Raw genomic sequence first — 27,613 nt, forward strand, 5'->3', positions numbered from 1 at the left:
TGGGCATGTGAAAAATTAGAGGGCTTATTTAGTAAAGTGCACTATACACAAGCAAGGTGGGATTTTCACATGTGTTCAGTGTTCGCCTAACTCTACTCCCTCAGAAATAAGTCAGAGTGTTAGCATGACTTTAATGGGAGCAAAGCTATGTCGGTGCTGAATGCTTTTGAAAATCCTACCCTCAGGCCATACTGCCTGAGAGATCAGTAACAAATGAACTCAATTTGCTTACATATATGTCAGATTATCAACAAGGATACATTGAGGGACTGATTTAGATCTTAGTTACTAAAATCAAAGGGGTGAACTCGGGATTCACTGTAGCTCCACAGAACCTAATTTTATTTACTGATCAACCTATCTGGATGGATTGAGCGGTCAGGAAAGACCCGCTCAATCGATCCAGAAGTCGCCAAAAGTTGACGCAGTAAAACCACCCCCTCAAGTGGCCTAGCGTTGCGTCGACGGGAATGCGGTTCCCGTTGGCATAGTTCAGTGAAGATACCACGCAGAAGGGAAGCAGAGCAGTTGACGGGAGTTACGCAAGCTACTCTGCCTAGCTTGCGTAACTCCCGTCGACTGCCGCCGAATCGCCAGATAAGTGTAGACCAGGGCTTAGTTTGTCCTTCAAATAGCAAATATAGCATGATTTTAGCCTATGCATGGATGGACTTGAAAACAGATAAGAAAGGCACAAACTCTTCCCATATTCGTTCATTTCCTCTTTCTTCCAAAGAGTGAGTAGATTTGCACAGTTCAACTTTGTTATGCCTTTACATCTTCCTTCAAATTCCTTTTCCATTTCTTCATGTTTATTTCAAGTGCTTCCAACAATGCAGAATAAAACTGTGCTGGGTTTCTTAGCAGCCTAGCTGTACAAGGTACCATGAGGTAACCATTCTGCATTTTTTAAAACCTCTAGACAGGTGTTCCCCAAAAAGTGCTTTGTGGACTACTGTTATTTGTTTTGTTTATATTTCTGCATAGCCCAGAAAGGAAGGAACTTGTAGTTTGGTTCAATGCCAAACCAACCAACCAGCAATAGGGAGTTTGCAACTACAGCTGCATGGGGGAAGAGGGAAGCCATACCCTCACAGGAACAAATGGGCTGCTCCTCGCATCTCTCCCCACATGGGTTGATGCTCTGCTCAGGTGCTGGATCTCTTTAGGGTTGTCAACAATCCCTTATTAGAAGGGACGTCCCTTATTTCTTCATCTCCGTACAACAAAATTGGGAGTTGCTGAGTGCTGCAAAAGCAGCAAAAAATACCTCTGGTGAATGCAGGTGAGTACTGTTTATTGATTATTATTATGATAATAATATTGGGAGGAGGAATGAGATGGAAAACAGTCCCTTATTTTTGAACTACAGCGTTGACAATGCTAGCTCTGGCTCCAAGGCTGCCCTGCCTCAAAAGACTGTTGGATGAGAGGCCAAAGGATACTGGTGAGTAATGAAAATATCCCCTTAACTAGACAAAGAGCAGGAGTCTATAAAGACTCCTGATCTTGGACAGTCTACTGGATTTCATGATCCTCTGGATGGAAACTATAAAGAAGGCTGTTGTGTCCATAGTAGTCTTGGAGCTGAAACTCCATCAGCAGAACAGTTTATCTGGTTGTGTGGAGGTGGGAGTGAAAAATAGCCCATTAATTCCAGTTTGGGGGAAAGCCCTTTGAAAAAAAAAATACTATGATTATAATGAAATGATTGTAGGGTTTTACGAGGTATTTGAAGACAGACACCTAAAAGCATTTGTTAAAAATCTATTGTATTTTGCTGAATACACATGTTAATTTTATACACCTTGTCTTGATGGATACTATAAAACTGTATCAAAAAAAGGCTTTACATATGGTAATGACTAAAAGCGGAGAACAGCAATGCCTATTACTCTGCAGTACCAATCTTTGCACACTACAAGAGGTTAGGTGTATAAGCCATGTCTCGTTGCTGGCATAACAGTTTGTAAATAGGCAGGTGCAGATAAATAGACTCTCAAACCTCATTTCATTACTTTGCCCTAGCACAACATTAAAAAGTCAACAGTTTCCACTCTGTGGTATCATGGATACTCCAGACTTTCAACAGAATAGGAAATAACGTGACAGCTGTTGATAAATATTGGCTTCTTATTGGAGATTCACGTGTACTCTGAAGATGAGGCAATTTTTTGGACATAGAGTTGTTTACACAACACTCATCCTGGCTGTGCAAAAAGAATAACCAGCAATGTTCTGAGGATAACGACTTCAGTGGCTTACAATTTCCCATGAACACTCCCAGAAAAGAATGATTACACTTTGCTGCTGCGACAAAGTACAGTATGTTTCTGTAACAGCAAGCTCATTTCATCTGTGAATGCACCTTAACGATCACCTCATTTTTCTCTATTTTATCCATATTTGAATAAATAATAATCGTAAATGTAAATAATTATGATAACATTGAATGCACAGTACCTTTGCTATTTCCTCTTGAAATGCCACTAAGTTCAAGTATGATATATTGACCAGGTCTGGACCATACACAACAGTTATCATTCGATTCTCCAGCCGACCTCCTAGGTTCCCAGCATCCAACTGTTCCCGCAATTTTGGATCCTGTAAGTAAATATATTGTGAAACAGTAAACATCTGATTTGCAAAATAACTCGCAGCTTTGAGAGACATGAACATTTTAAGCATCATTTACATTTCTGGCCTGCTTCATTTCTCACTGAAATATCTGAAGTTATCACCTCTGGGAACAGTGCGTGATTTTCCAGTGACCCTGATCTCTGGTTGGGTGTAGCAAAGAGGATAGATTGTCAGGGCCTCTTAAAGCTTTCCAGCCACCTGGCTCCTTAAAGTTAATCATGTGCTTATAAGTGCTTTGTTGAATCAGAGCCATAGAGCCCGATCCAAAGTCCACTGAAGTCAGTGACTTTAATGGATTTTGGATCAGGGCCAAAGTTGGAAGAAAAGGATTTCAACTGATTTTCTTCCCCCACAAAGAATTAAGCAGACTTCACTGGAAACACCACCACCACCACATATAGCTGAAGAACGTACTTCTGCTCCACTCCCCTTCCCATCCATGTCTCAAGAGATCTTTTAAGAAAATAATAAAACATATTCTTTTAATTAAAAGTCACAATCCAGATATATTTAAGCAGGATTTCCAGTCGCGTGCTTTTATAGCAACGTGAATGTCTAGGATTAGTAGTGTAGAAACAAATGCACACCATTTCTGCAGTGGGAAGAGATATTTAATTAATTTTGCAGTTAAATATAGTACCTGAGTTTTGGCACTAGTTACACAATCTCTATCAAATTTTGGATATTTTGTATATATGTTGGCTTTTGATGATTTAGACTGCAGTAGTGCCAACAAATGTGCTAGGTGCTTTCCAAACTCAGAAAAATGCACAGCCCTTGTCCTGAAGAGCTTATTGTCTTCAGACAAAAGAGAGCTGGATGGAAGAATTTTTTGAAGTCAAATTGGGTGAAATTCACCCCTTTGTAGAGGGCTAACACAATCTGAAAGCGCAGACTTCTTTCTAAAGTAAAATTTTTCAGAATGGTATAAATATAAATATTTGCCTAGTGAAGCAGATCCTTATTGGGTTAAATTATTGTACTATTTCTAAAACCAACACTCACATTCCTTCAGAAAAGTTAAGACATTATAAAATATCTCTCTGGTGAATTGAATCACTTGTGATTGTGAAAGTCAGATATAATAGCAGTTCCCATTTAGCTCTCATGTAAACTTTTCTCACTGTTAAATAAATGTATTTATTATTCATGCTACAGTTCTTCAAAACTTAAATACCCTCTGAGTTACAAACTAAGTGCTGACTGTACAATATAAATGGGATTTATTACAGCAGGATGATAAATTTAAGAGTGTGAAAATGATCATTTATCTTGGAAAGTAGGGAAATCTCAGAATAGGCAGTATATCAACATACTAGTAGACATTAATCTAGCAAGGATATCTGATAAGTATTACACGCATTTGCATTCATGGGTTATATGTATCTACTACATGCTTAGCCTGGTTCAAAGGAATATTCTGAAGTACCACATGTTAATTGGAAAGAAACAGAAAAGCTGTCTTTCACAGGATGTTGAGCTTCTTTAAATATTGGGTACAATGGTAAATTGCGAAGAAAAGGAGACAGAATAATAAGCCTATTCAAATATGTTGTAGATGAGGAATATTATTGTTTGTGCTCTGAGGCAAAGCTGACCTCAAAGATATAGTTAATGACAGGTTTTCACACCTAAGACACAAACAGCAAAGAAATATAAAAGCAGGAGGTGTGGCCATGGGACTGTGATGGCAAGGACAAAGACATAAAGATGACATTAATTTGCTGCTGGGAGAAGAGCGAAACAGACCGAGAAGAAATGTAAGACTTTTCAATCAATCAGAACACAGGGTGTACAAAGTTTACTTAGTCTTTACCCAAGAGTTCTCGAGACATCTAGATAGACTTATGTGCAGTGTTTGTGAGGAACTGGAGATCATGGTACATGTAAGTACCAGTGACATAAGAAAAGGTAGGAGAGAGGTCCTGGGGGCCAAATTTAGGATACTAGGTAGAAGATTAAAGTCCAGGGCCTCCATAGTAACATTCTCTGAAATGCTTCCAGTTCCATGCACAGAGCCAGTTAGAGAGGCAGAACTGTAGGGCCTCAATACAGGGATGAGACGATGGTGTTCAGAGGAGGAATTTTGCTTTATTAGGAACTGGAGAACCTTTTGGGAAAGGAGTAGCCTACAGAGGAAGAATGGGCTCCACCTAAACCAAAACAGAACCAGACTGCTCAGATGTAAAATTACAAAGGTTGTAGAGGAGTTTTTAAACTAACAGCTGGAAGAAAGCTGAGGGGGGCAAAGGAGGATGCAGTTTGGACAGTGACATCCCATAGGGGAAGATTGATGGAAGGGCATACTCTATATACTAGTAAAGATGAGAGGACAGAAGTTGATAAAGCACAGCTAGGAATTGAAGAGACAGCCAAACAAAAAAGAGTCCCATTCAATTACATCAAATGAAGGCAGAAAATTAAATATTGACAAATTTTACAATGCTGGTATACAAATATTAGAAGTCCAAGAACTCAGATGAGTGAACCTGAATGTCTGGCAGTAAATGAGGATATTGATATAATAGGCATCACCATGATATGTCCACACCTTGAATACTGCCTGCAGATCTGGTTATCCCAGCTCTAAAAGATACATTATAATTGAAAAGGATACAGAGAAGGGCAATGAAAATTAATAAGGATATGGAATAGCTTCCATTTGAGGACAGATTAAAAAGACTGAGGGTATGTTTTCACTGATGGCAGCAAATTCACCGCTGTCAGATTGATTTATCCAGATCGATTGAGCGGAAGTGAAGACCCGCTCAATCGATTTGGAAGTCGATTCAATAAAATCACCTCCAAAAAAAGCATAGTGCTGTGTTGACGGGTACACATTTCCTGTCAGCGCAGCATAGTGGAGACGGCATGCAGAAGAGAATTTAGGAAGTTGATGTAAGTTACACAAGCTACTCTATGTAGCTTGCATAACTTCCATCGACTGCTTCCAAATTTGCCAGTAAGTATAGACCAGTCCTGGGATTATTCAGCTTGGAAAAGAGACAATTAAGGGGGGATATGATAGAGATGTATAAAATCATGAATGGTGTGGAGAAACTGAATAAGGAAGTATTATTTACCCCTGTACATAACACAAGAACCAGGGGTCACAGAATGAAGGTAACTGGCAGCAGATTTAATACAAACAAAAGGAAGTACTTCTTCTCACAATGCACAATCAACCTGTGGAAATGATTGCCAGGGGATGCTGTGAAGGCCGAAAGTATAACTGGGTTAAAAAAAGAATTAGCTAAGTTCCTGAAGGATAGGTCCATCAATGGCTATTAGCTAAGATAGTCAGAGGCACAACCCTATGCTCTGGGTACCTGTAAACCTCTGACTTCCATAAGCTGGGACAGGCAGACAAAGGATGGATCATTTGATAATTGCCCTCTTCTGTTCATTTCCTCTGAGGCATCTGGCACTGGCCACTGTCAGAAGACAGGCTATTGGACTAGATAGATCATTGGTCTGAGCCAGTATGGCCATTCTTATGTTCTTAATCTAGCAAAGATTTGCATAGCATTAGATTAGGCATGCTGTATTTTTCTTTTTCCTATTTTCTAAGTAAAACATTTCATTTAAGATCATTTGGAATTACTTTCTGTTTGTTATTCTTAGCCTTTTCAAACCAAAATCAGGCTGATGAACATCCCATTCAAACGAGGAGCAGGGCTAGAAAAGGTCTGTCATTCCTCCCCACCTGAAACTGAACTGGGAAAATATTAACCTCTTGGTTGTACTAGAAACAATCAAAGCACCATTCAATCCTACATACAAGAATAGAACAGTTTGAAACTATATTTGGGGTGGGGGGCTGTCTTTTTATTCCCCCTCTGCATCTTTTTTTGGTTTTTTTAATATCTTCCATATTTTCTTTTTTTTTCTTTTAACTCTCTCTACTCCTTTTCTCATCATCTCCTTCCTCTTATTTGAACTGCAGTTGTGCTTAGTGGGCACTGTTCAGTTTTGCTAGACGCTTAAGAAACGTGAAAAAAGATGGCCCTTGTCCTGAAGAGTTTACACTCTAATTTAAAATGGCTCTGTGGTTTAAATGTTACACAACTAAACAATAATTTGTTGTGGTAATTATTAGAATAAAACAAAACTGTATATAGAATGCGATGAACATCCTTGTTTGATTTATTTCTACATGAATTCACTGATGATGAAGATACTTGGGATTGCCCAGAAAGGGTTTTTTAAAAGTACATGGTTGACAGCTAATCAGGGGATGTGCTGATAGATCATGTCCAGTCTTCCAAGTGATGGGACTGTTCTCTCAGCATGCAAAAACAAGGAGTCAGGCACAGGGCATCCATTTTGGATTTGTTTGGCACAGGAGGGGTGAAACAAAGTGCTGTCTTTCCTGGAAGTTGCTGTGTTTCTGATTCTCATCTAGTGAACCTTATTGCAAAGGTCACAGTCTCTTAGAGCCACACAGCATCTCACCACTCCACAGCAGCTATGCATAAAATTAGACACCCCAAGGCATGGAAGGGTATTGTGCAAAGGGTCTGGGAATACTGAGTCTTCAGAATAGCAATCCAAACTCAGACAAACATATTTTCAAGAATATGCATCACAAAGTAGGCAAAAATGACTTTATAGAGGGAATGCACCCTACCATAAACTAGCTGAATCACAGCAGGGGTACCATTTAGGTAAAGTGCCCCCATGCTTCATACCATGTGTTGGTTTAGGAACAATACACCTAAATAGTTTGTGTTCCGGCTCTTCCATCTTACGACTTTCCCAGCCTGCGCCTACTAATCCCACAATCCAGAAACTCAAACCTATAAACTATCGGGAAAAGGTTGCATGCTCTAGTTTACAAAGCATTCCCTCAGGACACCATCAAGGAAGTACAACAGTTGCTGGCACTGGATCTTCCATCTGCCTCCTCCTGGTGAGTCATAAATGTAACTTTTAAAAACTGGGAGTGTCATTAGCAAATTATTTTACTCTGGTGATACTTTGGTGACAAAATTGGCCGCAGAAGTTTGACTACTTTGTTAATAAATGCTTCATAGAAAGTATTTCAAAGTTTATTATCAATGTTTGTGTCTGGTTATGACTCCTAATGTAGTACATTGATTTTAAAAGTTTATTTTTGATTTTCTATCAGTTGCAGAGTTGATTTAGCTGCTTTGCTAAGTAAAAAAAAAAAGAAGAAAAAAGACATTTTCTTACTGATTCTATTAGTGGCATCTCCACAGCTGAAGCAAGTTAGGCTCTCTTCATTCACCTAGAATGTCCTTGTCACAGACTTTCCTATTTAAAACACTTTAACCAACTACGTTATCCACAAAGCACTATGAGAGTGTAATAAAGCATTAACTAATTGCTTCTAAAATTTAAATTGCCAGTTAATATTTCTGCAGAAGAAAACATTTAGTGCGTTCAAGTCCATGGTCACCGGAAGGGCACGTTGACATAGTAAAGATAGTTTGGTTAGGATAGGATTGGTTAAGATAGCATGCTTAGGCAAGCTGCAGATTACCTACAGGATCTGGCAAGACAAGAATTCATAGATTGTGAGATTCACTGAAAGTGGGATGTTGGATGATGACTGATGATGGCCGGTTGATAAATAGATACTTTTTTGTTTTAGAAATATAAGTGGTGCAAAACTTCCAGTTGAGAAAATGCTTTGTAAATCTAATTTGAACTGTATCTGCAATGTAATGAACTTCCACATTTCATTTAAAACCAAAATGAATTCTGTAACGGGTCCCATCACAGGAGATATTTTTAAACCAGGCAACAAACCCACTCAATCATAATAATGCGCGTTGTATAGTTAGTGTGTTTTTGTGTACATGTTCTGCTCAATGTTATTTTCATTTTTGAAGTGTACAAATGGAGCCTGCACCACCACCGAAAAAGAACATTTGATCATTTTTTAAATGAAAGGCCCTTGAAAATGAAAACTGTGGAAATGAAGCGCCATCTCTGGAAAAGAATTGTGGAAATGTTTCTGCCGGTAATAGTGACCTGCCATCAACATAGAAAAACATACAGGATGATGATCCTACTGGCAGTGCATCACCAGTGGCCACCACCTACGCACCTCAGGAAGCCCTTGTGTGACCTGATCACAGCAGCTGCAGTGGAAGGCTGTCAAGGCAGAGTTTGTTTCTTATTCGTGGTGCAAATAATGATAGCACCCTTCACACCCGTAGATATTTCATTGCGCAATGATGGCCAATGGTTGACATTTCAAGCGCTGTTGGTTTTCATTGTACCCGTTGACTGAATACCCAGCTGTAATGCATTCTGTTCTTTGTTTTCCATGATGTGACTTTGCTACTCAAAGCAAAATTAGACCAAGAGAAAAGACTGGCAACAGCACATTCACTGGGAGAGGCTTTAAGAAATGGAAAGACTTTCAAAGTTTGTTAAAAAGCACGCCCTCAGTTCCAGGCATAAGAGAGCATCCCATACATGGCAAGTGTACAAGAAAACTGAAACCAGTGGTTCAGCAGATGATGTAGATATGCTCATTTCTAGCCATCATGCTGCCATAACTGAAAATCGACAGCATGTTGAAATACTTTTAAAGGTATTCATACTCTTTGCAAACCAAGGTATCGCTTTTAAGGGGCATGAGGAAACGCACAACTCCAGTAATAGAGAAATTACACCGACATTCTGGAGTTGGTTGGTTCTATTAAACCCAGTCTTTTGAATTAACTAACAAGCAGGTAAAGACATTAAACATCTCAACAGTACCAGTATGATTTAATACATTCTACTGCAGACGTCCTGAGAGAAAGCACTGCTGAAGAGGTCAGACAAGCCACGTATTTTTATGTCCTTGCTGACAAAACTAAAAGATGGATCCAAAAAAGAACTGTTGTGTCTCCTAGTGCATATCCATAGAAAAGTAATCATTTAGGAATGAGCTTTAGGGTGCTTCCATATGGAAAACCCAAATGCTGAATCAGTTTCTAACCTGATAATTCAAGAACTACGGCATTTGAAGCTTGTTATAAATTACATTGTTGCCCAGTGCTATGATGGAGTTTGTGTGCTGAGTGGTCATTTAACAGGAGCGCACGTTCAAATCCAAGAAAATGTTACACGTGCTATTTATGTGCATTTTGATGCTCACAGGCTTAACCTTGTTATTGTAGAGACATGTTCTATCACCACCTAGTGTCAGGTAGTCTTTACATTTACTGAAGGTAAAGGTCCATATCTTCCTCAACAGTAGTTACATGCCCCATGAGCTTTTTGTTAAAGCACAGCAAAAGGTAGGCCAGAAAGAACTTAAACTTGATGGGTTATGTAAAACTAGTTCATCTTTCCATGATGATTCCCTCTGAAAATGGCAAGTATGATAGAGCACGGTACTGGAAAAACTAGAAATTATTTGAATTCAGATAGCTGATGGAGCCTGCTGGGGGGTATTTTTTTTGCTAAGGCTTTTAGTTTTGGAAAAAAAATATTCATGATTTTGAACAAAATATCCTCCAAGCTGGCACTGTTCTTTGTTTCTGGCACACTGGGTCAGTCATCTGCATATGACATTCCCAAGAGCAGTCAAGAATATATTAAAATTGATTTTTACTATCCTGTGTTGGACAGAATTCTTGCTGCGCTTGACAGATGATTCACCTCTAACTCGTTTTCTTTCTGCACTAAATGCCTGTAATCTAAACAGTGACAGTTTTCTTGATTATACTGAACTAAAGACAATAGTGGATCCCTATGCATCAACAGGCACCCGTTTTCACTGTCTTGATGCAGAAGCTGAAGCTGCCAAGATGCTCACTGCGCCACAAAAACTGACATCAAATTCTGAATTTTACAATGTTCTGAATGAATCACCAAGAGACCATCAGCCTTTGTTGTCAATCGTCGACAATGTGTTGAGCCTCCCAGTTTCTACAGCATCAAATGAGAGGTTCTTCTCTGAGATAAAGAAAGTTAAAGACAGTGGCAGGAGAGTGCTTTAGTGATTTGATGCTTTGGGCCTCTGAGAGTCTGCCTACACTGCAATTAGACACCCATGGCTGGCCCGTGCCAACTGACTTGGGCTTGCAGGGCTTGGGTTATGGGGCTGTTTCACCGAGGTGTAGATGTTAGAGCTCAGGCTGAAGCCCGAGCTCTGGGACCCTGCGTTGGGGGAGGGTCCCAGAGTTTTGGCTAGAGCTCAAGCCCAAATGTCTGCAACATCATTAAACAGCCCCTGAGCCTGAGCCCCCTAACCCAAGTCAGGGGGCATGGGCCAAAAGCAGGTCTTTAAATGCACTGTAGACAGACCCTCGGGGTATATTTACATGGTCCACAGCAGCAAGCCTCCCAGCCCCAGGGTGACAGGCTCGCACTACCACACTGCAGACTGGGCTGGAGCTCAGGCTCTGAAGAGCTGAAGGAAATGGGCTTCAGAACATGAGGCACAGCTTAAAGCTACACATCTATTTTCTGCACGGTAGGGTGAACCCAAGTCTGTCAACTTGGGCTGAGGGGTTTGCTGCTGCAGGTGGCCACAGGCTATGTGGACACATGCTCAGCGTGACCCTGCAAAACACCTGGATGTCAACAAGGCCTTACTCTATTTTGGCCATGCCAAGGACAAGATGTTATCCACTCTGATAGCGGATATGAGAAAACGTTTTGCTTCCATATCTTTTGATTTTTCTCAACTAAAAATAGTAGCAATGTATCATACTGTGTAACTATACGGCTAGCTATGCAAAGACTAGAAGATGGATACATCAAGGCTGGGGGAGCAATAATATTTTACTGTATTTGTTTCCTGTGTGTTTTGAACTTCATTGTTGTATAAGCTTGAAAAACAGGGTTTTATTTGGTACTGGGTCTGCATGCCACAGGTGCAGATTACTTAGTTTTAAAAGTCACCTGTCTGGCCTATGCTGGTAATTTTTTTGTAGTAATGAACTGTTGTTGAAGATATAGGCAATAATCACAACAAATGCTCCCGAAATAGATCGATTTTCACATTTTATCTTTCAAAATTTCCAAGAGCTGACAGGGGCCTAAGTGGCCCCTGGACCCTCCCCTCCCATTTAAATCTGAAATGGCTTCTCTGAATCACAGTTGTAGGTACCCAGCCCATTCCAGCTGTGCATTTTTACTTTGGATGTCACAGAGAACTCTAGAAAACGTATTCCCACCTTCCCTGCACATTTTTTGCTAACATTGTTACCCTTGGGCATGTATGAAGAAATTGGGATGCAAGTGATAATTCTGGCAAAAATACTAGCCTTTGCCCAAAGGAGGTTTGCCTTCTAAAGGAGAAGGTCTTAGCCCCAGCTGTGACAATTAGCTGCCTCCCTGGAGATGGGTCTGAGGCCAGGAAGGAGGTGATAGTCTGAAGTCATCTGGTCCTTAGGCCAACAAGCATTTCAGTGGGGAGAAAGACTTGCAAGAATCCCTAGGTCAGAGAAAAGGACTTGGAAAAGGGTCAGCAAACAGGACCAGATTTCTCTGTTTGATGTTGGAATGTTCTGAAAGAAAGGGACTGAAGTTCTGCTGCTGTTTGGAGGTTTATCTGAGGCACTGGCTGGCAGGGGGGTCCACCAGCTTTACAGTCTTAATCCCACAAAGCTTGACTGCCACTGAAATCAATGGAAGTTAGGAATTGAAATGCCTCCCGGGATCTGGGCCTAAGCACTTTGCTGGACTGGGATCTTAATGAGGCCAAGCAGAAAAAGAAAAATCATCCAGCTCTTTCAGAGATTCACAGAAAACCAGCTAGACATGCTTACAAAGAAAATATTTGTGCTAAGGCTGAAGTCTGTTGGCGCTAAACACCCAGGAACTACCATTTAGAAGATTTCTTTCGGTACGCTTGATAAATGGCAGATTGCTAATGTTAGTGTTCACGTAAGTCTTAAACATTGGCGCCAGCATGGTGAAGACTATTCAAGGTTGATTCAAGATGTTGTGACCAGACACGATTCTGCTGCCAATGTGCTTAGATGTTTGCTGAAAGATAAATCTATACACAAGGCTGCTGACTCCATCCCACTGGAGTCTCTCACTAACTACAGCTCTTATACTGGAGCTATCTGAAGATCTGACCCAGGAGGTCAACTCACACAAAGCCAGCATTTCTGCAGTGACACCCCAGTGGCGCAAGTACTGATGGATGCCCGGAGTGATGTGCATTCCAAATAGACAAACACAGAACGGGTGACAAAGGATGATGTCAGCAGGATGAAAAAATTTAGAATCCATTTCAAACTGGTTCATCTTATGTCAAACAAGTATAGGACAGATGCCGGTCTTGCAATTCCCTCATATAAGAGCTGCCTGTTTACTTTTGCTGCCACCCCAGAAGCTGGCAAAGGAAAATACGCCCCAAACTGAAGAAGCCAAAATAAAAGTGCAGGGTAGAGAAGAAATCCTCCAGCAACATGAAAAGAAAGCCAGAATAGTTAAGAGTGCCTGGGATGGATGGGAGAAGTTTATTGATGAATTCTACTGACATTCACAAAACTGTACTGAACATTTATTAGAATCCACTTAGTCCAGAGATAGACTGATGGAAATAAAATTCTACCGGCCTTCCAAATCCGTCTCCAGTTGTGGTGTCTTTCCTTGAAGTCTGACCAATTTCATGTTCAGCAATGGTGATGATAGCTTCTCCAATCTTAGATTGCTCCCAGACATTGCAGAAAGGCTAGTGTTCTTAAAATGTAACCTGCTAGTATTTAAATTCCAACTAATATATGTTCTACATGTTATAGTAAATGCAATATAGCCTTGTAATATCACAATCTTTTAACCTAACTCCTAAAATTTGCACTACGCCATCTTTTTTGTTACCTACTGTACTCTGTATATCTAAAACATTGCTATATAGTTTTATTGACTTAGCTTTTAAAGCCTTGCTAGGACATGTTTCACAATTCTTCTCCTCTGAGATTAAAGATCTATCTTTTCTTTTTTCTGGATTCCTATTTGCTCTCAGTGACATTTTGGGAGATGGAATACAGTATTCAACAAAATGGAAAAAAAGATGGACCTCACGTGCTTATTATACAGTGCTTTTCATCTTCTAAGGTCTGAGGAGGTATTTTACAAAGCAATTCTTTAAACAACAGAGATTGCAGTGTCTATATTGCTACGGCAAATGTTATGGATCAGATAATAGACTCCATACCACCTTGGATATAGGAACCTGTTTTACTGAGAGGGGATGTTGCCAAAGCCAGTAATGACAATATTAATGACAATTAATAGTCATTGGGCCAGGGAAAGAGGCGCTTCCCTATGACATGAGAGAGCCATGTTCAAGTTCCTGATCCAGTGACTATTTATATACAAGAGTTCAGCTTCAACGGGAGTTATTGAAAGAGACCTACATCAGAATATTCCATAGCCCCAGGGCTAGGGAACTCTCCTGCAGTGTAGGAGACCCATGTTCAAATTGCTTCACCGCATCAGGCTGAGTGGGGATGTGAACCTGGGTTTCCCACATGCCCGATGAGTGCCCTAACTACGGGGAGCTAAAATTTATCAGGAAGTTCTCCTCCTCCTCCAGTGGTGCTGCCACCCAGCAGTGAGCGTCAGAGCCCAGATCTAAAGACTTGGCCTTGTGCTAAAGTGCTAAAAATACCTGTGTAGACATTTGGGCTTGAGCTCTGAAGCCCAGGAAAGGGGACGGGTTTTAAAGCCCGAGCCACAATGTCTAGAGTATGGTTTTTAATGCCGTAGCACAAGCTCCAGAAGCTCGCGTGTGAAGACCCCAACTCTGAGATGCACTGCTGCAGGTTTTAAACAGCAGTGTAGACATAGCCATAGTCCTGAAAACTGTTTTGGGGGCCAAAACTACTTACAAATTTGTATCAAATTTGAAAATACTTTCAGGTTGATCACAGCTGCATTTTTGGTGAATAAAGTATGTGAAAAAAATACATCCAGCTCTAATAATCAGCATACATTTACTGCAGATACAGTCCACTAGTTATGTTTCACCCTGAGGGGCTCTCTGTAGTGTACTGTATATTGTCTAGCTAAGCCTCACTTTCTCTGAACCATGAGGATTAATTATTAAATTATCCCATCTCTGAGGAACAAATTTCTGTGTTTATTAAGGCTCAAGTACTGATTTACTCTTGTACACATCAACGGGCAACAGGCCATCCAAGTCTTCACCTTAAATGTACTGTGACACCTATCTTACTAAACCCTGTCAAAGCTTCAGCACCACCCTCCCAAAGCAGTAGACTCTCCTCTGAGATCTATGTCAAATACTTGGAGAATGTGCCAAATGCTAAGGATTTTCTCGGGACTGAACAACCAGAAACATCACAGGGGCCAAATAAAATGAATATCAAAAGATGCAGCAAGAAACAGGTGCACAATTAAAATACTATAGCAAGTCTCGCTCATTAAAGTCATAAATTTACAAAGTTGTTAGTAAAATAAAGGAATGACAGTGGAAAGCTTCATTCTTTTTTGTTACAAGTTTCGTGTAAGTGGGTGTGTGTAAATTGCTTAAAAAGGAAAGTTTGCTATAATGGGAAGGTACAGGTGCCTTCATGGTGAGAAAACACTACCAGACTCTTTAATCTAGTGAAGAAAAACACAACCAGGATCAATGATTGGGAGTTAAAGCCAAACTGGAAATAAGGCACACATTTTTTAATTGAGCGATTGATCTTTGAAACAAACTACCAAGGGAATTGCTGGATTCTCCATCTCTTGAAGTCTTCAGAATAAGACCAGATGCTTTTCCGAAAAGATACGCTTTATTCAAACACAATTTATTGGGCTGAATACAGGAGTACCTGGATGAAATTCTTTGGCCTATGTTATACAGGAGGTCACACTAGATGATCATAATGGTCCTTTCTGGCCTTAAAATCTATGAATATATGAATAATTTAATCTATCAACACAAAAGTGTTTGGTCCCAAAGACCGCTTTGGTAAGAAATGTAACTCCTGTTCCTACAATGATCAAGTAACATTTACCCATTCACCTACAATAAAACATGTTGTCAAAATATATCTTATTTCTGTATCTGAGATGTTAGTAGAGCTGGTCAGAGAAACTTTGACCAAACCATATTTCATCACAGTATACAGTTCTATTGAAGTCAAAAGGCTTTGCAAAACTGGGTCGATTTCGCTGGAATTTCATTTTGGAAAAAAAGGGGAGAAGTTCTGACAATGCTGAACTGTCCCACTTTGACATTTTCGGAGTGAAGTGTTTAGGATTTTTGTTCTGAAAGGATCTTTTGTTCTGAAAATTTTTAAAATATTGTATTATATTTATTATATAATGCAAAATTTTAAAGTGTCAAAATCAATATGAAACATTTTGATTGACCTGAAACCCTTTTTTCAAAAAAAAAATAAAATAAAATAAAAAACAACCTTCACACAGAATTTCAAAATTGTGGATATTCGTTCCAAATCAGAACTAAGTCAGATTACAAAAACTTGCAATTCTTCACAAAATGGAACCTCCATCCTCTATCCACCTCTAGCTGTTAGGGTAATATCATTCCAAGATTTCAAGAATAATTTCCTTAAAATGACCAACACTTTCATCTAATTGTAACTTCTATCCCTGTATAAACTCAGACATTTATAATATAGTAGGAACGAGAATATTTAGAAGTGAAACAGACATTTATAAATGTATATGTTTAAATAATTCTCACACTGTGCATGACGCATCTCCCACTGAAGTCAATTGGAGTTTTTCCATTAAATTCACTGGGGGCTGGATTGGACCTATACTGTCAGGACCAATCTATCAGGGCCGGGATGTAGGCAGCCATCCATAGTGGTTAGTGTTTGGGTTGGGAGGCCTGGTCCCCACGCCAGCCAGGGTTCAGAACCAGGAGGTCTGGAGCTAAGGTCAGGAACCAACAGTCAGATACCAGAAATCAGGACAACTCAGGAAAGCAGGAGCTCAGGAAAAGGAGATGAGCTGGAATTCAGAAACCATGAGTCATATACCAGGAATCAGGTTAAGTAAGGAAAGCAGGAGATCAGGAAAAGGAGACAAGCTGGAGATCAGGAACTATAAGACAGATACCAGGAATCAGACTGAATAAGGAAATCAGGAAGTCAGGAAAAAAGAGACAAGCCAGAGATCAAGAACCATAAGTAGATACCAAGAATCAGGCTGAGTCAAAAAAACAGGAGGTCAGGATTATAAGACATGAGCAAGTAGTGAGCTGCCCAAAGCAGGGCAGAGCCCAGTTGTTCCTACTTTTGGCTTAAGTAGGGAGAATTGGCCAATTGGAAACTCTATAGAGGGGAGTCTTCTAGCTGATCTGGGCTTCAGGGAGTCCCAGTTCTACCTGAATGTGATGACTCCAGGAACCCTACAGATCTGAGTCTGAAACTGTGGGTCATGACACAATCTTAGGGCCAAAATCTCCTCTGTCATCTGCATGATGAAATTCTTCATCTCTATTCTTCTGCCCCTCTTTTGTCCTATTCTGAGGATTTCAGAAGGACTTAAACAGTGCACAGGATATTTGCTGGCCCTTTGCATGGGGTGAATTTCACCCACAGAGCAGAACAGACATCAAGAGATCAACTCTGTGGCCCAGATCAGAGAGAATTTAGCCTTTAATGGCTATGTAAATCTTTCAACTTTTGATTTTCTATTTGACAAAAGCCATCAGGATGAATGAGAGCAACTCAAAGGGAAGAGAAGAATAAAAAAAGCATAGACAATGCATGCCAGATCCTGACCTCTGGGCAAAGATCAAGTGAACGAGCCATGATTAGGGATCATGAGGCAGATGGAATACTTCTCCCAGGCTGCAGAGCCATGGTGGAGTATTTGAGAACTGCCACAGGCAAGGCAGGTGGTGAGCTGTGATCGCTGTTCCTCAGTGACTAAGAATTGCACAGGTCCTATTATTTTTGTTACCCTCTCTCCTCTGCACTCATGCCACTTGTTTGTCTCACTGAACTATTATGTTTTGTCTTTTAAAGTGTAAGAGTTGTAATTTTCTATATGTTTGTGCATTGTCTAGTGCAGTTGTGCCCTGGCCTGGCTGAGGCCTCCAGGCGCTACCTGCAATCGAAACACTGAATATAATGATAAGTGTCCGCAATCCGTGCACCCCCCATCCATGAAGGCTTTATTAATTATTATTGTTGTTGTTGTTGTTATCTTCATCATCGTTTGTATTGTGGTAGCACAGAGCAGCCCTAGTCGTGGAGCAACATTCCACTGTGCTGGGTGCTGCACACACACGGAACACAGAGATAGTCCCTGCCCCAAACAGTTTACAGTCTAAGTAGCTCAAGGCGGAGGATCACATAATCACACTTTTCTGCCTTCTACTAACCCAAACACATGCACAGCAGTGGCATAGAGCCTCCTTTCAAGAATCTCAACCACCATCATGCCCCAAATATTTAGAAATCTTCCATTCTCTGTGTCACAATATCACACAGAGGCCAGCAAAATCCCTAGGAAATCATCTACTTTTCTTGTGACAACCACCTGGGTGGTTTGCTAGTTTTGTAAGTATTAAAATTGAGAAGAAGCATGTTGTGGTGGTCTCTTTACACAGAATCATGGCAATGGATTTGGTAAAGAGCTATGTGATCATGAAGTCAATTGTCTTGGAAGGGCAAATTGCCATTTTTTGAGAGAGGAAGTATCAGCTGTTAAACTAAATTTTTCTACCTTTTCTGTAAACTGCCATTTCCATTTTATACTGTTTATTTAATGGAGATATGAATATAAACATGTGGACAATATGTTAACTACTACATTCTGTTTCTTAGTGTATTGGATCCTACAGTAAAACACCATGAGACTATGAAAAACATAAATCACAGCTTTACTGAAAGCTGGTTTAGCATATGCAAAGAACATTAATAAATTCAGTTCATATCTCTTACCTGCATGGCAAATGTACAGCGTTGATTCCCTAACCCTAACCTTTCAGTCTCTTAGAAAAGCTCCAGAAAAGGAAACACGTCTCTCACAGGAACTACTTTTTCCTTTAGATAATATTCAAGCCTTTGAGAAATACCAGGTTCACATAGAAACCATTTTCTGCTCTAAAAGGAAGTCTATTTTGAATGTCATTTTAGCAGAAAAATGTATTAAAATTCTTCACCACTTAAATATTATAGCAGGACGTGTTAGTCATGATTCTACATAACCATATAACATTTATTATTAAAAATGCTGGACTGTTTGAATGGCCATATTTAACTTAAAGAATTTTGATGTATTATCAGCTTTCAGGTTCTTTTCTGCCTTTGTTATAAAATAATGAATGCTACATGAGAGTGTTGTAATATATGTGGAGTGAAAATCCAATTATAGTAAAAGCCTAGATTTTTATAGGCTGCTGCTGTGAAAATACAAACTTCATATTGCCAATACATGCACACAAATCAGCTCCACAAAACATCCTTATTCAGGATAGCATTTAAGCATATGCTTAAACTCCACTGATATCAAAGCAAGAAAATATGCGCCACAAGGTACAAAAAAGCAGAAAGCAAAGAAAAAGAACCACAAATGGGTGGGTTTTTAAAAAAATAAATCTCATGATTTTTAAGCCAATGTCATGATTTTGGATGCCTGACTCGTGATTTCTGAATGCTTGGGGTTGGCAATACCAAGAAACATGCGATCCTTCTTTTAATAAAGCACCCTGCTTAATACTTTCTTTTTTAGTTTCTATAACTCTCAAAGGCCAAGGTGCAAAGGCTTCCTTTAGTAAAAAGAGACTGGCTGAGAATTTGAAAACGGACCTCTCTGTAAGAATGCAGAGTTCATTTCATCAAGGGCTAAACATACAACACTGGAAATTCCAAAGGACTATTATGAATACATATGTAGCACTATTAGATAAGGTAGGGGAGGTAACATTTTTCATCGGGCCAACTTCTGTTGGTGAAAGACTACTATTATGCCAGTGGTACTTGCCAAAGTGCTACATAATCAGCACTGTTAAAATAACAACACACAGCCTACAAACGGACTGGTGGTGTGTTGCTGGGAATTTATTCAAAACAGATGCTAAAAAGGGACCTCTCTCGATATTTTAATAGTGCTTTAATTTTATGAAGGTTTGAAAGGGGACATGGTGATATAATTGCAATGTTTGCACAGTATTTGCCAATCCCATTTGGATACTTGCACCATTCTGGGACAACCCTTCTCTAGGTAACCAATTTGCTTTTTATAAGGGATGCTGGGCTTCTGCTAAATTAATAGTATTGAGAGCCAGGAGTCATGGATTCTCTTTCCAGCAGTTCTAAAGATTTTCCTGAGTGACCACAGGCAAGTCACTTAACTTCTCTGTCCCTCAGTTCCTCCATCTATTGCATTTACATCAAGGATGTATATGTATCTACCTCACTGGAGTGTGAACAATGGTTCCCAACCTGGAGTGTGGTACCCCCTTGGAGGGGCACCAAAGATTACACGGGGTCCATGACGCTTCAGTAATATTCAGGTCATTTAGCTTCCCCCGAGCCCCGTGCTGACCAGAGTGGAAGAGCAGCCCCCTCCCACAGCCCCAAGCCAGCCGGGCGCCCAGCTGGAGCAGAGCAGCCCTGCGCCAGTGAGGACCTGGAGCAGCCATGGGCAGCCCGCCAGCACCCACCGCCTCCATTACCCTCAGTCCGTAAGGGACGGGAAAAGGCGGGGCCACACAGGGCGTGCGGTGGTGGCTGTGCTAGGGAAGGCTTAGCTTCTTACTCAGGTAAGAGTAATTTATTATTATTATTTAGTGTTATTACTATTATCATTATATGTGTTTATAGGGGTTATATGTGTTTATGGCCAGGTCGTGGGGTGGGGGAGCGTTTTACCTAATGTTAACTAGTGGGGCTTTCACTCAAAAAGGTTGGGAACCACTGTGTTAGAATAAATTCACTAGGGTCTGATTCTATGCTTACTGCAGCCCAAAGCACAGGACCCATTGATTTGGAGGGGCCAAACATCAGGTCTTAATTCAGTAAAGCATTATAGAAAACTAAAGTAGGGTTATTATAAAATTTAAGAATAGGTATAAAAAAGGGTAAATTAATAACAGTTTCCAACACACAACGAATGTCTGAATATAAATGGCCATTAACAATAATTGTACATATACGTGCCTGATGATACCCTGACCATAAACAGAGGCTGTATTTTTGTTTGAACAAGATATTGTGGGAGTCTGTTTCCCACACATATTTTAAAGATTAGCTGCCCCTAAATCAGACGCAAAAACCAATCACTGCAGAGATTAAATTGGGCTCACAGGCATCTTGCATGAAGTTTAAGAAGTGCAAAGGCAAGATATGCAAAGCTGACAGCATACCCTTATAAAGATTAAACAGTGACTCTAATACATTCTCAGTTCTGAAAGAGAATGTGGTGGAGGGGAAGCTGAGTTTTTCTGAGTCCTACTGGGTTATATCCCATGATTCCCATGACAACTATTTTAGATCACTGCCAAAGGACTTCCTGCAGCTTCAGGACAAAGACTGAACATTGTGGCACCAATAAAATTAGAGGACTTCTTTGGGAGTCCAATTTTCATAGAATCATAGAAGATTAGGGTTGGAAGGGACCCCAGGAGGTCATCTAGTCCAACCCCCTGCTCAAAGCAGGACTAACCTCAGCTAAATCATCCCGGCTAGAGCTTTGTCAAGCTGCAGCTTAAAAACCTCTAAAGATAGAGATTCCACCACCTCCCTAGGTAACCCATTCCAGTGCTTCACCACCCTCCTAGTGAAAAACTTTTTTCTAATATCCAACCTAGACCTCCCCCATTGCAACTTGAGACCACTGCTCCTTGTTCTGTCATCTGCCACCATTGAAAACAGCTTAGCTCCATCCTCCCTGGAACCCCGTTTCAGGTATCAAATATCCCTTATTCTTCTCTTTTGCAGACTAAACAAGACCAATTCCCTCAGCCACTCTTCATAAGTCTTGTGCTTCAGCCCCTAATCATTTTTGTTGCCCTCCGCTGGACTCTCTCTGACTTGTCCACATCCTTTTTGTAGTGTGGGGCCCAAAACTGGACACAATACTGCAAATGTGGCCTCTCCAATGCCGAATAGAGGAGAATAATTTTCATGTTAACTATCTCACCTGTCTAAGTCTGAATGGGTGTGAGTCACGGAATTCGTTGTCACTCCAACTGGCAAAACTGTGCTACAAGCCTTATTAGAGGGACAGCATAAAAAGTTATCCCAGCAGAGTAAGAAGCTGCAGGTATTTGGAAACGAATCACTCTAGACAAATCAGACATGCTATTGTATGTGGTAAACTCTTACACAAGTACTAACTCGAGCCAATTGCAAGATCAGGGCCTATATTTTTATCATTTTCATTGCTAGCATATTTTATGACACCTGCGTTTTACCAAATGTTTTAATCTGTATTTTATAATTTTAAATGTACTTTGGAATTCCTTTGAATGTGAGGTGCTTTTTAATCACAAATTGTTATTATTGTAGACTGGAGAGAGTTGAAATAAAATTGGCAGTGGGATTTCATGCAAATGCAGTGCTCAACTGAATGAAATTTCTAAGGCCATAACATATGCTGCATTTCTACATTTCTAGCTCTGAATAAATCCCAGGAGAAATAATCTTAGTGAAGATGGCTAAACTTGCAAAGAGAGTTCTCAAAGGCCCTGATCCAGAAAAACACTTAAGCATGTTCTTGACTTTAACTTAGTTTAATTTTAAGCATATGCTAAATATTTTTGCTGGACTGGGGCTTTAAAGCTTGATTTTGTTTACTCAGAAGTCAATGGCAAACCTCCCATGAACTTCCATAATGCAAGATCAGGTCCTTCCTTCTGAAATACCTCATCAGAGCTTGCACCTATTTAAAAAAAAAAAAAAAAAAAAAAAGGTGGCCCAAAATTTTAAACTTTGGATCATAAAATTAGCTATGTCTTTCACCACCTAAATACACGGCCCAATTTGGATACTAGCTGTAGAATGATAAGAAACACTACAAAATCAGGGTACTTATTTCGCAGCCTACATGTGGAATTAGTTGCCTCTCTTTTCCTGTCCCTACCTGCACTGTCCTACAGAATGGTCCAGCTCCAGTGCGGAGAACAGGCTCTACTACCCTAGCATGTACCATCCACTGCACAAGGCCATCCAAGGATGACCCATTCCTCTCAGAGCTCCTCATGAGAGTGTATGTCTCTCTACTGCCGCTTGTGGGCTACAGGCCACAACACTGCTCATTAAAACTTTTTGTATAGGTTCTCACCATTATGAGTAAGGGTTCCACAACAAGATCTTGCCGGGACAATCATTCAGCAAAACCCCATAAAAGCCAGTGAAATGCTTTAGGATAAAATAGTGGAACAAAGGTATGAGATATCCCAGACAGCTAAATGGAATTTATTGCTTTTAATTCAAATACAGATTTCAAAGCTGGTTCAAAAAGCCTTTCTGTCACACATCATCAAGCAATAATACAGGACTGAGAATTTCCAATCAAACAGACTGGCAGAGTCATCTTTCACAGAAATCAATATTTCTTTTCTCAGTCTTTTCTTTCCTGAGACCGAAGTCAAACTACAAATAGTTTGTCTGTCACTAATCCCTTCTCACAGATTAAAGAAAATGTCCAGGCATGGGAATCAAACCCAGCAACAAATCCAGTTGAAAGGATTTCATGTGTTTTTCATTCCTGATTGATATATGAGGTGATTATTCCTCATTGGCAACACCAAAGATATTCAAATCAGCTCTTTTAAAACTCTCCCTTTTCATTATTATAAAAATGCAAAATGTATTTTGATTTTTTAAAATATATCTATTTTCATCTTTAATTCACTCTTACTAAATTTGCTGCCGCTAACTGGCATGGACATGCATGGTACTGCAGTTAATCCCCACCTTGGTTTGCAAAGTTTGGCCACTTGCTTGGAGTGAACACAGAGAGTGACGTGGCTATAGGGCTGAGCCAGGAAGAGGACGCTGCGACTCTTGAGTCTATGAGAGGGGCCGCAGGCAAAAGGCGGAGATCAAATGATAGTGTGCAGACTATAGACAGGGGTGTTGGCCTCGAGCTAATCCCCAAGATGGCCAGCAGGAGGCACCAGCCCAGTGGTGAGTGATCTGCATCGTGACATCATAATACCAGATGTGTAGTTTGACATCCATTTAATGTACCATACAGCTATACACTTTCTTTTATTCTTCCACAGCTTTAGTATGGTGGCTCTTATTTCTTGAAAGCATTTCTTTTGCTAGACACTATACCATAGTAATTCCATCCAGTTCACACCTGTAAAAACACCCTAGCAAAAAAAGAGTCTAAAATATAAGAGCAAGAAGATGTTTACTTCTGTAAAACTGAACCAAATGCAATATTTTTTTCAATCCATGCTATTTTGGGAGTATGCCTACATTGAAAATAGCCCAATTCTAAGAGTAATTTCTATCAATTGTCACACTGAACTGTGTTAAAGCACATCTTAATCCAAAAGATATTTTACAAAGAAGCCTTAACTCACAGAAGAAAGCGACAATCACATTTTAATGAGCAACCTTTAAGAGTTTTTGAAAGCAGCAAAATTGTATCAATTTCCATCAGCTGCAGATATTTCACTGTTCAAAAAAAACCTTAGTAACAAAAATCTTTTGTCTCCTCTCTTTCTCAAATATTTTATTTTTCTGCAATGGAATTTCAAGCAAAGAGAAAGCAGAGAAAACAAACTTGACATTCAATTTTCTTTTTCCAATGAAACCCTTGCTAATTCATTCTCTTTGGTCCAGTGTGGAGTATTGTAATCATTCCCATCCACTGAAAATATTTTTACCGAAAATGTGATTTCTACAGCAGGTTGCACAGCACATTACATAAGAACAGGAATATTTGCCCTGGTCCTGGCTCAATTTCCACCTATCATCTACAAATCAGATAAAGTATTCTTCTTTCAGTCCTGAACTGCTGTGTAGAGTTACTCTGTTTGAAGGCTTTATCTCAGATGTAGCTATGCATTTAAGTGACTCCTCTATATATATAGGTTGAAACGTCTTTAGACTTTTTCAGATCCTTTGAATGAAAGGCACTGTATAAATGTCATTTATGCTTTGAGAGCTCTGCGGGCTTGGAATGCGAATTCTCACAATCGGTATTGAGTTTGCTGCACCTTTTAGGTGGTGGAAATTTAAACCCCAAACATCTATGGTACTGAATGTAATTGTTGCCTACATAGCATCCAAATAACTATCTGGAACATACCACTAACAGTTTATGTTGAAAATATATGAATTATAAACTTCTGAGTTAATGCATATGACTTTGACAGATCTCAGTTTGATCAGAGCTGCTGGAAAATTACACTGAACATGAAATATTCTATTTGGCCACCTTATCTTTTTCCACCTTACCTGTAGGAACCAGCCTCACTATAGTCAAAAATGGTTGAAATGTAGGTTGAAATGTAGGTTACAATTGCTATGAAAGAGTGGTACAGGGTTCTCACTGGTAAGATCTCAGATTTATCAACAGAGTGGAAGATGCACAGATTTGGAAGTACAAAATATAAAGCAGATGAAGGAAAGGAAAGCCACAATCTTGTCAGAAATTATTTCTTTATGATTTTGAGTGTTGCTAAATACGTACCATTGCCATTGATTTTAAGAGTTTAGTGCTACAGAGCACGTTTGAAAGGAGGTAAGAATGACAGTGATGATGTGATGGCAGCCATCTTGGACGACACAAACAGGGCTGAACTGGAGTACTTCAGAGCTAAAAAGCATAAACTGCCACAGCTTGAGCTAAAACTCTTGAGCTTGGGCTTAACAGACTCAAACTCTGTGGACTGGGCACAGAGGGGGACATATAACATACACTCACCAGTGAGTTACAACACATTTTCTCCTGGGCTACTTCATGCTAACCACAAGTTCTCATTAGATGTCATGTCGTGCAGTAACCTCATTTAATTCAGAAGCTATTCTGTGATGTTTTATATTAACTGCATTAATTTTTAAATTACCTGATAAGTCATAGGCTATTTTATTATGGAAAAATCCATGGGAAGGCGGTGTGTTACAGCTATACTTAAACTTAAATTATGGACCTATCACTGGAAATTAACAGAAAAAGTTAATTCAACTTCACAAGGCAATGTGACTATATACTGATGCAATCTGTATATTGAAAACGAGGAATGAAATATACCAGGAGTATGAATAAGAAATATGAAAACATTCTGAGCCCTTGTGCGTCAGGAGAGAGTGAAGTGAAGAATCCGTAAAGAAATTGGATTCAGGTGGTTAAATGATAAATGAATTTCAATAGCTAAGGAAGTGCCTGATGCAGTCTCTCAGTAAATGTTAGAAAAAGAGCATTCCAATGGCAATGTTTCTGGCAAGCACTTGGAAGGAGAAGAAATTTCTCAGGGGATGTCATGAAAATCATTGAAAACAGGTTGATTTGAACTGTATAGTGCTGAGAGCTAATCAATGAAGACAACATAAAAACTGTGGCTGGATGCATTTGAGATGTGTTATGTTCTCCGTACAAACCTACCAGCTTGGAAAACAGAGTCATGATGGAAATAATGAGAAGCATAGACTTGTGAGCAGCAAAACAACATGGTAAGTGATAAAACTAAAATAGGGATGATGGAAAATCAATGTGTGAAGGAGGTGATGGAAATGGTTCCAGCAGAAAATGGAGTGCACATCATTAGGAATGAATGTAGGAAAACGCAGATGGAATACTAACAACAACCAGAAAACTAGGGATGAGAGCAAAATCAAGAAGAGTAACAGTCTGTGGTCTTGAAATAGGAGACAATATCCAGTGAATGTCTCTTCTAATAAAAAATGATATTGTATGCCAGATTCCCATTCTTTCTGTGAATGGAAATTAATAAATAGTAATTATAGTTAATTTAATCAGGATTTTAAAGGAGTTTAAGGGACTTAGGTGCCTAAATCCCATTGAAATCCAAAGGTAAATGGACATTTCTGATTCATATGTAAATTGGTAACTCCCTTAAATTTTCAAAATCTCAGGCTCAGCAAAAATATCAAATGATATTGTAAAATTACCACCCAACACTGGAACCCATACAAGATAACATTAAACAATTACAACCCCTGGGGACCACATCCTTAAAGAAATCTTTCCCAATCCCTTCTTCTGGCCTTCAAAGAATCTGCCAAGTTCAACAGAAGCAAGCTCCCCACAGACCAGGAGCCACCAACTCAAGGTGGCACCAGACTCTGGTCTTGTTTACACTGCTGGTGGCAGTATCTCTCATTGACTTACTAACTTTGACTTTGACTTACTGCCGCATCTCCACTGGGCTGCACCAATGGGAGACACCTTCCGGTTGATGCAGCCTTACGCTTCTCGCAGGGGTGGATTTATGGCATCAACCGGAGAGCACTTCCAGGAGAGTTTGAGCGGATCTCCACTGCCTGCTCAATCAATCCCGCGGCATCGATCCGGGAGTGCTGACAGTGCTGTGGCAGTGTAGACATACCCCCTGCCAAAACAGATGCAAAACCTATAGAGGTCTCTCTACTGCTCTGATGATCAATACCCTCCACAACACACCTTTCAAGATCCATGGGTCCTACACATGCCTAGCCACAACGCGTGGTGTACCTCATCCAGTGCACTAATGCCCCAATAACCACTATGTAGGAGAAAGAAGATAATCCATATGCTCTCAAATGCACTCATACAACAGAGGATAAAAGACAAAAACACCACATCACCCATCGGAGAACAGTTTTCACAAAGCAATCACTCCATATCTGACCTCAGTCCTCATCCTCAAAGAAAATCTGCACAACACAAAAGACAAGCCTGGGAGTTTAAATTCGTAACTTGCCTAGACACTAAAAAGCACAGATTTAAAGGCACTGGATTTATGATTTATTACAATAATCTGTAGCCACTAACCCCACTTTTTTGTCCTATGACTGCAGAAGTGTTAATGGGCCACTTCACCTTGAATGGTCTCTGTGATGGGTGTTCATCCCACACTTCA

The 27,613-nt window shown here is 40.0% G+C and overlaps 1 protein-coding gene across 8 annotated transcripts in view; it reads right to left on the reverse strand.

Annotated features, from left to right (window-relative positions):
• PLCB1 (phospholipase C beta 1) overlaps window positions 1–27,613 on the reverse strand; it is a 642,689-nt gene that overhangs the window by 250,846 nt on the left and 364,230 nt on the right. For 7 of the 8 annotated variants that reach the window (XM_067565312.1, XM_067565318.1, XM_067565317.1 and 4 more), the window contains one exon: window positions 2,464–2,604. In XM_067565312.1, coding sequence (XP_067421413.1) covers window positions 2,464–2,604 — 141 coding nt within the window. Of the gene's footprint in view, window positions 1–2,463; window positions 2,605–2,741; window positions 2,797–27,613 lie in introns of those variants that run through there. The other variant, XM_067565319.1, reaches the window with a different exon arrangement.

The sequence above is a fragment of the Emydura macquarii genome, unplaced genomic scaffold (genome assembly GCF_026122565.2).
Source record: "Emydura macquarii macquarii isolate MOO-44397 ecotype Brisbane River unplaced genomic scaffold, CSIRO-AGI_Emac_v2 contig_2676, whole genome shotgun sequence".
Classification (NCBI taxonomy): Eukaryota; Metazoa; Chordata; order Testudines; family Chelidae; genus Emydura; species Emydura macquarii.